At 48.5% G+C, this 12,320-nt stretch overlaps 1 protein-coding gene across 1 annotated transcript in view; it reads right to left on the bottom strand.

Moving 5' to 3' along the window:
* Positions 1-3,626: 3,626 nt before the first annotated feature.
* WRNIP1 (WRN helicase interacting protein 1) overlaps positions 3,627-12,320 on the bottom strand; it is a 30,135-nt gene continuing 21,441 nt past the window's right edge. The window contains exon 7 of the mRNA XM_012768471.2: positions 3,627-12,233. Within this exon, the coding sequence (XP_012623925.2) occupies positions 11,958-12,233 (276 nt within the window). The 3' untranslated portion in view covers positions 3,627-11,957. The remainder of the gene's footprint in view (positions 12,234-12,320) is intronic.

Here is a 12,320-nt window from a genome sequence, read left to right as displayed (position 1 = left end):
CTCCGCCCACCTGGGCAGCTCTCCTGAGCCTTGGGGGGCTGGCTCTTAGTGGACCCACGGTTTCTGTTGTCCTTTGCCGCCAATCTGCAAGTATCACACCCACTTCACGGAACTTGCTGGATACGAGTGTGTCCAGTCCACAAGCTGGTAAAACTCTTCACAGTGCACAGTGAAACTTCTTCGCAAAACCTTTCCAGATCTCTCTCCAGGGAGCCTGGCAAATCCACAGAGACTCTGAGGGAACTAACCTGAATACCATGGAGTCTGATTAAGTGCATAGAGTCAGTGGACAAGTTAACTTGGTTTGAGACTCACACACTTCTCCAAAGGAGTCAGATCTCAAGTTAGATTCTCCATATCTATAACCTAGCGTTACTGTGTCTTTTAATGCACTGTCGCTTGCAGGCAGAGCTGGCATCAAGTTGATTAGATTAGGGTTGGTGTTTATTAGGTACATTTATGGAAAAAGTTATGATCAAACATATTATCTATCAAAATAATGGTGATTTTGATCTTTTCTTTTCCCACCACAGTCAAGTTTCTGTCACATTGTCAGTGGGTGACACACGATTGCTGTAGGAATTGGATTACATGACTCAGAAGTTCCTTTCCAGTCCAGCGACGATCCAGGAGACAGCACTGATTACCTTTAAGTGATCTGATCCTAGGGCTGAAACAGAGACTACTGCCTGGCTCCATTTGTTTACATATGTTTTAACAACACAAGGGAAAGGGCCCCCGGAAGTGAATCCCCCAGCATGAAGGTTTGGTGCCCCTGGCTTTGCAGGCTGACAGAACAAGTACATCCAGACAGGTCCTGGCACTGCCAAACAAAGCCAGCTGCTCCTAAAAATGCCCAAGGGCAGAGAGAAAGATCTTTACTCTGTCTAGAAAGTTATTACACAGGGGCCTTCCAAAATCTGGAACAAAACATGTTCTATGTGCCAGGCATTTTATAGTCATTATTTTGACTTCGCTCTGGTCCTGCAAGTAGGCATTATTAGTTCAGTTTTACAACAGAAGAGATGGAGTTTCCGAATGTGGACGCAAATGGGCCCAGATTGGAAACCAGACTTGAGTGCAAAGCCCCTGCTGCTCCGCAGCCTCCAGGCCTCATGTGAGCCAAGTGGCACCGGCAGACGGGGCAGAGATGCCGGGACAGCATGGAGGGGAGAGGGACAGACGAACGGCAGAAAAGCAGCCTCTCACCCTGGCTGCCTTGGAGATCGCAAAAGAATTATGGAGCAGAGAGACGTTCCCACCAGACTTTCATAGTTCTTAGAGACAAAGACCCTCTGCTTACCCCCATTTCAAAATAAATTTGGAGTATCTTTTAAAATAGACAATCCAACTTCCTAAGTTCCCAACACACCAAGGTGCCCTGACAGGTATGAGGTGTTTGGAGCTGCCTTCTGCCCGCCCTTCACCCGGAGCCCGCGACAGCCACGACGCCCTGGCGGAACTCGGCCCCACACCCGCCTCGCCAGACCCCACCGTCCCAGCCCGTCTCTCACGCCAGCCCTTGCTGTCGATGAGTCAGGCCCCTGGGTTGCAAGTGATTGAAACCCAATTTAAACTGGATTAAGAGGAAATAAAGGCAGGATTTTTGGAAGCTTTAAGCTACCACAGAAAAGGCAGGGGTGTGGCCAGTGTCAGAAACATCTGTCATTAGGGCCTTGAGTGTGCCTGGCTGCTGTCCTTCCCCTGGGTCAGGCTTGTCTCCTCATACTGGCTTCTTCCCATGGTAGGAAACGTGTTTTCACAGGTCTGAGCATCATGACTGCAGAGGAATCGGGCTTGCTCTCAGTGGTCCCGGGCAGAGCTCGGGCCAAGAGCCTATCCTTGCTGCAGGTGACTGGGGCCTCGGGAAGGGGCTTCGAGGGAAGCGATGGAAGGAGCGTTCCTCCCCGGCCGGCCTGGGCAGACCGAACCTCCAGAAGTGCACAGCTGCCCTCCTACGGCACACCTACAGCACAGGGAGCAGCGCGTCCCCGGGTAAGGGGTGGCTGTCATGCGCACACACATCCTTGATGCCCACGGCAGCTGCCCGAACAGCTCTGCAAATGCATTGCCGCCCGCTGCCAGGGAGAGGGTGGCGTCACTGGGACGTCAGCAGTAGCCGTCCATATTACAACACGCCTGCGCAATGACCGTAGCCCTACGGAGGGCTGTATGTGACTTTTATTTTGAAACGTTTATTTTGAAGTTATAATCACTATTTCCCAAGTATATCTTTAAATCTTAACAACTATTTATTTAAAAGTGTGTTTTTGATGCTAAAAAAAGAGAACAAACTGACATTTAAACAAATTTGGATGGAGAGGAGGAATTCATTTGACCAAAGCTTGAAGTCACGGTGGAGTCTGATTTTAAAAAGACAAAAACAGCTCCGACCCCTTCTCCTCTCAGAAGCCGTCCAAAGCAGCGTGGAGTACCAGAATGAGGACACAGGTCGCCTCGGGTGAAATCAGGCAATGACTGAAACAGGCACCTTGCTGTTCAAACTGGCGACTTGTTTGTCTGCATGAATCCACGGGGATTAATTCCTGGGCTTCGCCCTGCTCCCAGCTTGCTGGTCGCCGTCTTGAGGGGCTTCGGCTTGTGTGCTGGGAGCTGTGCTGCGGAGCATGTCGCTCACGGAGCCTCACCTGGCCTGCAGGGCAGAGGGGGGAGAGGGGAGGGACTGCAGCTGCATCGCGCTGCTGGGGACACATTCGTCCTCGGTGCTCACTGAGATTCCAGGGACACGTCTTCCTCACTATGTCACTGGGGGCCAATCCCTTCTCCCCCACCCTCACCCCTGCAGGGCTCCTCATGTGGCTTCTTCCACTCAGGGTTCAAAGTTCTGGCTGGAAGGGGCGAGGGAGGGCAGGAAGCGGCGGAGTGGCTCTGCATTGAGCTCCCTGGCTGTTGAGCCCAGGTCACACCGAGCCAGCTTCCTCTCGCCACCTCCTCCTCTTCTGAGGCCTCGGCTTCTCCGTTCACTAAGACCACCTGCTGCCCCGGTGGGCTCCCCTGTGTCCTTGGTCCTGCAGACACAGCACTACTCCGGAGCTGCCCCTGCAGGCCACCACATGTGGCTGTCCCACGAGTTTCTTCCCTAATGTGGGGTCCCAAATTCAGGAGGAGCAGGTGGGCCAAGGTGAGTAGCATGGTGGGCTTTGGATGTGGACAACTCTGTTCAGTAGGAATCTTCTCAGTGAGGGGCACCAGCCTCAGAGCGCCTTGGACATTTCCTTATTGGGGGGACTTGCAGTTGAGGAACAGGAGAGAGATGAGAGGGGACCCGGTTTGCCCTTGAGGACCAGAGTTTTGGCTGGCAGCTGGAGGTGGCCCTGGGCAGGCAGAAGAGCAGCCTGCCCTTGCCTCCTTGCGAACTTCTTGCAGCAGTGGGGAGAGGAGCCAGCCCTCCCTGCGTCTCTGGTTTCTAGATAAAAAAGAAGGAAAGTCCGAGAGGCACCCGAGAAGAGAGAGAAGAATCCGAGGAACTCCATCCACTATTTTGATATCATCTGACTGTTACTGAACCATGTGACCCGTTTCCCTGACATTATGACTCCAAAGTGTCTGAAAATAACTTAGAATGTCGTTTCTTGAAATTTAGGGGGCACACGAACCTCTTGAGATTTTGTTCACACAGATTCCTTATAAATTTTGACTGAATTTCTGATATGAGGCTGAGCCTGGGCTCCCGTCCCGCGTTTCTCACGAGCTCCTGGGAACCTTGCCTCCAGCAGTGCGGGGACCACAGAGCCGGCTGCCCGCACAGCTGCAGACTCGCCGTCCACCTCGAGGCCCAACAGCACTCCCAGTTCAAGCCCGAGTTGGGGAAACTTTCACAAAGATTTCATAAATCTCCAAGTTGTGACACCTCCTCCATTCTCTTCCTGTTTCTGTGTCATGGTGACAACCCACGTGCCAGAAGAAGCCAGAAAAGAGGTTCTTAGCACGAACTGGCCTGAGGGCTCATCTCCTCTGCTACTGCACGGTTACACCGCCGCCGGGGCAGCAGTGATGATCTTTGAAGATCTTAAATTCCCTAAATTTAGCTTCTCAGCTGGGGCTGTTTCCTACTAAGGGGTGGGCTGGTGGAGGGGACAGACGGGCAATGAGAGGTCATTTTAAATCTAACAGAGAGGGCAAACCACACTCCGACAGCAAACGGCAGCAAGTCCATCCGAACACGAGGCAGTGGGGCTATTCCTGCTGGGAGGAAGGTGCCGAGGAGGCCGAGCGAGGGAGGGAGAGGACACATTCATGACCTCCCCACGAGTCCATGCCATTCCGTGGGAATGTCAAGCAAGCTAATGAAACATTCTGACTTCTACAGCATCTGGCCTCTGTAAATTGCTCATATTTCTTAACTTTCCTAAATAGTCAAAAAATGACAGTGCTTTACTTTTACACAGCACTTGACAGTTGCTACTTTCACTTTTCTTACTTGATTTTCATTAAGAAACTTCTCACGTGAAAGTGGACCTCCCCGCTGATACAGAAAATGGCGGGCGCCTGCCGCCGCCCCATCGCCCCGCACCCCGGGGCCGGCGCTGCCGTGGCCAGTGGGGGGCACGCTGCTGGGGCGGCGGGCACAGAGCCCCGGCACCGAGTGCCACCGGACCGCGCGCCCGAATGCCCCCAGGCCCCCAGCCGCTGCCCGTTTCCGGTCGCTGCTTGCGCGATCCTGATTGGTGATTTTTGAATCCCACTATTTTTGATTGGATGTTAAAGCTTGTCGTTGATTGGATGTTAAAGCTTGTAGTCGACTGGACACTTTTTGAGCCCTTAGCAAGGGTATAAAAGCAGGAGGAGAACACGGAAGGGGGAGCAGAAGGGGCAGAAGGTGGGAAGAGAGCTGTAACACTAGGTGTGCTGAGCCTGCCGTAGAAGGATAAAGGCTGTTCTCTGACTCTTCGTGTGCCGCTCGGTTCTTTTATTGGTCAAATGAATAAGAGCTGTAACGAGAGCTGTAACACTAGCTGTACACACTGCTGCAACACCGCCAAAGTTGGCCTAGCAGCCATTATTATCCCCACTTTAAAGCTGAGAAAACTGAGGCCTGAATGAGTTAAGTGACTTGCCAGAGATTGGACAGTGGTCTTATCTCAAATATAGTTTTCCCAACAGAAGATTGCTGAAAGGATGTAAAATATGTACATTTTAACTTAATGTCTCATCAGCAAATTGAGGGGTTTCCCTTTAAGTGGTTCTTCTGATGTAGATAACAACTATGTATCTTTAAACTGCATGAGTTTTCAGAGATTACTGCAGTCAATCCTCCTTTAAGAGATAAGGAAACTGAGCCTTAGAGAGGCTAATATGCTATGATTCCAGAAGTTGTCCAAGTCAGTTTTATGATTTATGACCTTAAGCATGTTAATTCTATTTTTTTAATTCTTCATGAAAACATCATGGAAAGGTACAGAATTTGCAATCAGGTTATTGCTTAAATAATGATATTACTGAAGGGATATGGAGCCTATTTTTGGTGTGGAAGTAGAAAATTCATGCCATATCTTAAACTGCAGCCAGCATTCCACTCTGCAAGCCAGAGCACAGAAGATGAGCTCAGGACAAGATGAAGCCATCGCCCTGAGCCAGGGCAAGTTCACACCTATGCTCTCTGAGACAGGGTGATGTTTGCTCATGACAGTCAGCATCATCTCCAGCAAGGAAAGCCAGGTACACAAAAGCTTGCTGAAAACCCTTTAGGAGCCCAACATGACCTTGATTGCCCTCAGAAGGCTTATGATCCACAGCTGAAAAGACAGAACAGACGCAGCATTAGCCACCAGGGTGATGTGAGTAGAGGAAGGTGCAGCTTATTCTGTCTGGGTGGTTAAGTGAAGACTTCACATTTTTGATAGTATTCTTGGGTCAGGGTTTCAAAAAATGGAGAGTGGAAGAAATACATGTTTCCAACTCAAATTTTCTGCTTCAGTGGTCATAAAGATGCCAGTTGTGTAACTTCCGTGCAAAGAAATACCAGACCCAGGACTTTGCAGGTTGCTTAAGCAGATGACCACATGCACTCTGGCTTCCTCAGAGCTGGCTTTAATCTGAGCACAGGCAGCACATGTGACGAGAGACCCTCCCTGTGTGCGCTTGTGACACAAGCTTCCGACATTCATAGTGTGCTACCAGCTTCCCCATGCTCTCGGCCCATTTCATTTTCACTGTGCTTGCCTCAACTGCCTGTAACGGTGAGGAAGTGGCGAGGCAGGTGGAGCATCTGCAGGCTGCAGAATGAGGTCCATGTGTTTTACTTGTCAGTAAGGAGCCAAATGAGTAAGAAGATGCATTTTCACTGGAAGCCAAAAGTTAATCAAAATGGGCAGGAAGCACACAGATCGTTTTGCTCAAAAGTCTCTCTCTTCCCCTGAAGCCCAGCTGGCCCATGTGGTACCTTTGTGAGGCTTAGACAAAGACACCCTCACCTGTGGATCTGCTCCTGCTCACCCTCAGCCCTCAGCCAGGCGCCCTGGGTGCTGCCCGGCCTGCACAGCCACGCAGCAGCCGGTCCCCTCCCAAGCAGCAATGTCAAGTGTGGGTGACTTAAACACCTGGACAGGAGCTGCCGCTCCCATTAGAAGGGAGTACCAGGGGAGCGGAGAGAAGGGAGGCAGGTCCAGGTGGCATGGGGACTCTGCACAGGGCTCAAGTCTTCATAAGTCACCAAATGTGCTTCTAGCAAGGAAGAAAAGCTAAGTGACAGATACAGGTAGGAGGCTGGCAGTGGGGAGGGGAGACAATTTTACAGTTTTACCTTGGGTCTGAAAACATCCTGTTTGCCACTAAATACTTCTTTCTAGGGTACTGATGGCAGGTCACATAGCACAGTGCAGTGGTTCTCAAAGTGTGATGCCCACGTGGACCACTAGCACCAGTATCATATGGAACTTATTATTAGAAACATAAATCCTTAGGCCCCATCAAAGATGGACTGAATTAGACATTCTGGGGTTTTTAACAGGCCTTCCCAGTGATTCTGATGCACACAAGAGTCTGAGAACCACTGTTAAGGTGTTTGGGCAGGTCAGTCTTTGTGGGTCTCAGTCTCTGGGACTCTCTGGAAGTCACCTAACTGTCTTAAGTTACAAGCTCCTCTTCTATATATAAAAATAGACATAACAATAGCTTCAGCTGATACAGTCATTTGGAAATTGAGATCACATATGGAAAACACTTTGCACGGTGCCCTGCATGTGACAGGCAGTGTACACCTGTTTGCAATTATTGATGCCAGCCACAATGAAGCGACAAGTGTTTGTGGAAGACTGCAAACCTCCACTGTCCCCAGGCTGGCCTCCCAGTTCAGCCTGCCCCTCAGAGGGAAGTGAGAGAGGATGCAGGCTGGCATCTGGGGGAATCCAGAGGGAGAGAGCAATGTCCAGCCAATGACCCCTAGGGCCCTGAGACATCTCCCAAGTGCTCACAGAGCTGTGAGCAACAGTGCCTGGGGCTGGGGTGGGGAAGCTGACCTAGCCTGAGGGGTCAGGGAAGCCTTCCCCAAGAAGTGAATTTCGAGCTGAGATGGGAAGATAGTGATGGTGATAACTAACTCTGTGAGACATGACCATGTGCCAGGCGTTATTCTAAGCAATTCTGTATTTCAAATCATGTAATCCCCATCGTGGCTAAGTAACATTTTTGTCCTCATTTTACAGATGAGGAAAGTGAAAAACAAAGATGGCAACCTCAATCAAGGCCACACGATGGACAGGTGGCAGGAATAGGATTCAAAACCCAGCAGGTTCTGGGGCCGAGAGCTGAAAAAGCCCTGGGACAGGGGGCTGGAGGGCCCAGAGAAGGGACTGGGGCTCCCCGTTTCTCTTCTGCATCCAGTTCCCAGGTGTTCCTGGGATCCCAGCACACGCAGATGGCAGGTTGGTGGCGTGCGGCACATGGGCTGCACCGCCCCTGGTGCTGTGTGCAAGCGGTGAGAAGGCGCAGCTAAGAGCCCGACTCAGGCATGGACAGTCACGTGGGGAGGTGAGAAAGTGCAAGCCATAGAGCAGACAGTGCAGACTTCCAGTTTCCACACACACACACTCACTGGAAAAACCCAAAGGGTATATACCAAGATGTTTATAGTGGTTATTGCTGAGAGGAAACAGCAAAGTTTATTTTTATTATTTTTTTTCTATGTGGGTTTTCATGGCCCCCTCCTGTGCCTTTTTGCAATGGTCACATATCACTTTTGTAAAAGGTGAAAGGTTTATATCATCTGGAAAGAAACCATAGTATTCACACATTAATTTTGTACTCAGATAAACAAACAAGCTCTATTTTAAAACTGTTCATTCATGTGTCAGGTTAATGACAAACTCAACCTTGGCCTGAGTTTGGTCAACTGTCCCAGGTGGGAGCCCCAGAGAGTTTAAATAACTGGCTTGTGCTACCTTGGCTGAAGCCTGACTCCTGGTGGACAGAAACATCAAGGACAGGTTTCTATTTTAAGATATCTACATACACATCCCTGGGAAAGTTTATTTATCCACCCATTTTGTCATTCAACAAATATGTACTGATCATATTCTATATGCCAAGCATGATGGAAATATAAATATAAATTTGAGATGGAGCCTGTTTGGGAAAATGGCTTCTCTCTTTTGTTCAAGTTTTCTTTTTGATTTTATAATATGGTCATGTTCTTCACATAAGTCCTGCTCCTTAGTTACTATTAAGTTTATTTCTAGGCTGCTACTGAGAGTGGTGTTTTTTCTTGACACATTTCCTGAGTATGAGTAGTCTAGTAGCTATGGATTTTCACATATTATGTCCATGTGGCCACTTTACACTGGACTATCTTACTGGTTGTTCAGACTATTCTCTTTGGTTCTCAAGCTATATAATCATACAGAAAGAATTTTGTTCTTTTTAAAATATAGTAGTTGTATTTTGCATTTCAGAGATCTGTCCACATTGGGTATTCTTCACCCTTCCCACCCTGATTTTTAACCAGGGAAACTTCCAGTTAGTCCTGCCTGTGGGAGGCACCTGCAGGAGATCAGAGGCAAGAGAGACAGTGGGAAATAGGAGGGAAGCAGCAGCATATGCAAGGACTTGTTCAAAAGGGCCACCATCCAGAAGCGGGGCCGGAGAAAACACAGGCTAGGAGTCTGCAGCTGAGAACGTGGGCTCCGGGTCAGATCGCCCTGCTGCCACCACTTAGCAGCTGGTGGTCCCAAGCACTTCACTAAACCTTTCTGTGCCCCAGTCTTCTTATCTTGAAAATGTAAATAATGGTCTTGTCTTAGCTTACTGAGTTATTATGAGGATTCAAACAATTAGTTCATGCCAAGTGCTTGGAAACAAGTTGGTATGTTACAGTCTCAGTAAATGACAGCCATCATTAACTCCTCTTTCACATGTGCGCACCTCATACAGTCTGTCCCCAAATTTTCCATTTGAAGGACTCTCCCTCCAAATGTACTCATAACCAACCCACTTCTCACCATCCCACTACCATCCCTGGTCTGCTTTACCATCACTCCCTGGAAACCGCAAACTGGATTCCCCCACTCCTGCCCTCACCTCCCTATTGTCTCGTTGCAACACTTCAGCAAGTGATCCCTATATAATGTAAGTTCGATCATGTCACTCCTTTGCTGGACAACCTGAGTAAAGGTCAGTTCTTACCATGACCTAAAAGGTCCCACCTGACCCCCCCCATCCCTGACCTGTGCTTGTGTTTCCTCCACCCTGCTAGACTGGCCTCCTCACGGGACACTGAGTCCGCCAAGCCTGCCTTCCCTGCAGGGCCTCTCCCGGAGCTACTCCCTCTGCTTGGGGCGATCTCTCCCTGGGCAACTGAATGGCACCCTGGCTCCCTTCAACTTTTGACTCAAACACCTCCTTCTGGGGGTGGGGGACAGTCTGCCATGGCTACTCTGAAACTGCGCCCACACCTCCCATGCTCTCCACCTCCAGTCCCTCATTGTTTTCTCCTTAGCATCATCTCACATAGTAACATTATTTTTCATACCATCAGTTTCATGGGCACAGGATTTTTTCTTTTGCTCACTATGTTTCCAACATCAACAAGAATGCTTAGCATGAAGCAGGAACTCAATATTTATTGAATGAATAAAAAAAGAAACCTCCCCAGAATTGAAAGGCAGGAGTTTCCAGATTAAAAGGTCCACCAAGTCCCCAAGAAACCCACTGCAAACTTTCAAAACACCAGGAACAAAGACAGATTATACAAGTTTGCAGAAGTTACAAAGAATTGCCAATCAGGATGCCTTCATACTTCTCCACGGCAATGTGGGAAAGTGGACAAGAATGGACAAATAATTTCCGACCTAGAAATTATTGCCAGCCAAACTGTCAGACAAGTCTGAATGAAGTCAATGAAAGCATTTTCAGTCTCTCAAGGTCTAAAACTATTTTCCCGCCCACACAGCCTTGCTCCATAAAGCCATTAGAGGGCGTGTGCCACCTGCGAGCAAGGGCGCACAGGCCCTGCAGAGGCACAGGAAAGCTCCCGGGCGATGACAAGAGAGTTCTTCAGGTAACAATGTAGGCTACAGGGCAACCAGTCCCACCCGAAGAGGGGAGGCTTCTCGGGAGCCGTGCCGCACTGTCTCTCCAGCCTGACGCAACGGCTAGGGCATGTGTGCACCAGAGAGCGAAACAAGCCAAGCAGGCAGGGCAGCACGTCCAGAAAGCAGGGAACCTCTCAGGTGAAAGGCAGAGGCCGTTCTAGGACGACAGCTGGCAGCTCTTCCAGATATAGCAGGGGACCCCAGGGAACCACACCAAGAGGGGAAAGAAAACTGACCATCCTGTGGGGATGTGTAAAAATGGCCATTAAGGAGTTTGACGAGAATTAGCAGTAGGTACAAAGAACACTAAGTTGAGCAAAGGGAGTAGCATATTTAACTTCAGGAAACAGAAAGTAAAATAGGAATTACTATTTAGAAATATGGGCTAAGTACTGCGGCTCACGCCTATAATCCTAGCACTTTGGGAGGCCAAGACAGGAAGATCACTTGATGCCAGGAGTTCAACACCAGTCTGAGAAACAGAGAGAGATCCCATCATTACAAAAAAAAAAAAAAAAAAAAGAAAAAGAAAAAGAAAAAGAAAAATTAACCAGCATGGTGCTGCACGCCTGTATTCCCAGCTACTCAGGAGGCTGAGGCAGGAGGATCACTTGCAGTGAGCTATGATGATGTCACGGCACTCTAGCCTGGGTGACAGAGCAAGACCCTGTCTCAAAAAACAGAAACTATTTAGAAATATGGAGCTGCAAGAAACTGGAAGAAGTGGGGAGGAATGGGCCAGGGGAGAACTTGAGCCATTTAAAACCATGTGCATGTACTCTTTTAAAGAAATTAAAAGTTTCAAAAAGATAAACTGACTTTTCAACTAAGCTCTCTAATCTTCTCACCTATGATGATTTATGATTTCTCTTTTGCAGAAAATGCAATGGTGGTGATGTTGGGACCTAGCATCCAGGTGGGAAAACACTGAAGAATTGAAGAGTACTTTGAAATAGTTTTATTGGCTCATAAGACCTTTGCATATAAAAAAAATACCCAAAACACTATGCAGTATTAAATCACAATTACATTTTTTTTACCAATTAAAACTACCCAGAATATACATTTTTTAAAGAAAAAAAAACCCTACAGAACTGAATTCTGAAATGACATTATGACTTAAATACTATGACAAAATAGATAATTCCTTATAACATTAATTCATTGCACAAAGCTGCCAGATATTTTCATAAGCATAACCATTGCACAGAGTGCAAATGAACACAATTTCAATGTTACACATTTAGTTGAAGTAACTGCACCTCCACCTATGGAACTCTTAGATTTGTGGCACGAAAATGTTGGTTTGTTTTAACTTCTACCAGGCAACCAACTTCGCAATCCAGTTACTCTTTTTTTCTGGCCCTCCCTAAAAAAGAAACATCCTTCTGCTGTCACAGCCTAAAAGAGTCAGCACCGCCTTTGCTTGAAGAAATCGACTCCTCTCAACTCTTCAGGCAGGTATTCCTGGTCCACAGGCTCGCTGTACATGGGGTTGTACTTGTAGCCTTTGGCGTAGCCCAAATCCTTCATCAGCCTGGTTGGCGCGTTCCTCAGGTGCAGGGGCACTGGGGGCAGAGGGCCCTGGTGGTTCCTCAGGCAGGCTTTGACGTTGTTGTAGGCGCTGAACACCTCAATGGACTTTGGGGCTCTGGCAAAATAGACTACACACTGGGCCAGAAGCACCTATGAACGACACAGAAGGACATATTCTACTAGGAAGGTGCCAGAAAGTTTTTTTGCAGAATACTTTATGACTTATACCTCTACTTA

The sequence above is a fragment of the Microcebus murinus genome, chromosome 15, assembly GCF_040939455.1.
Source record: "Microcebus murinus isolate Inina chromosome 15, M.murinus_Inina_mat1.0, whole genome shotgun sequence".
NCBI classification, from domain to species: Eukaryota; Metazoa; Chordata; class Mammalia; order Primates; family Cheirogaleidae; genus Microcebus; species Microcebus murinus.
Note: the sequence above shows the minus strand (reverse complement) of the source record. Positions and strands in the feature narration are given on the sequence as shown.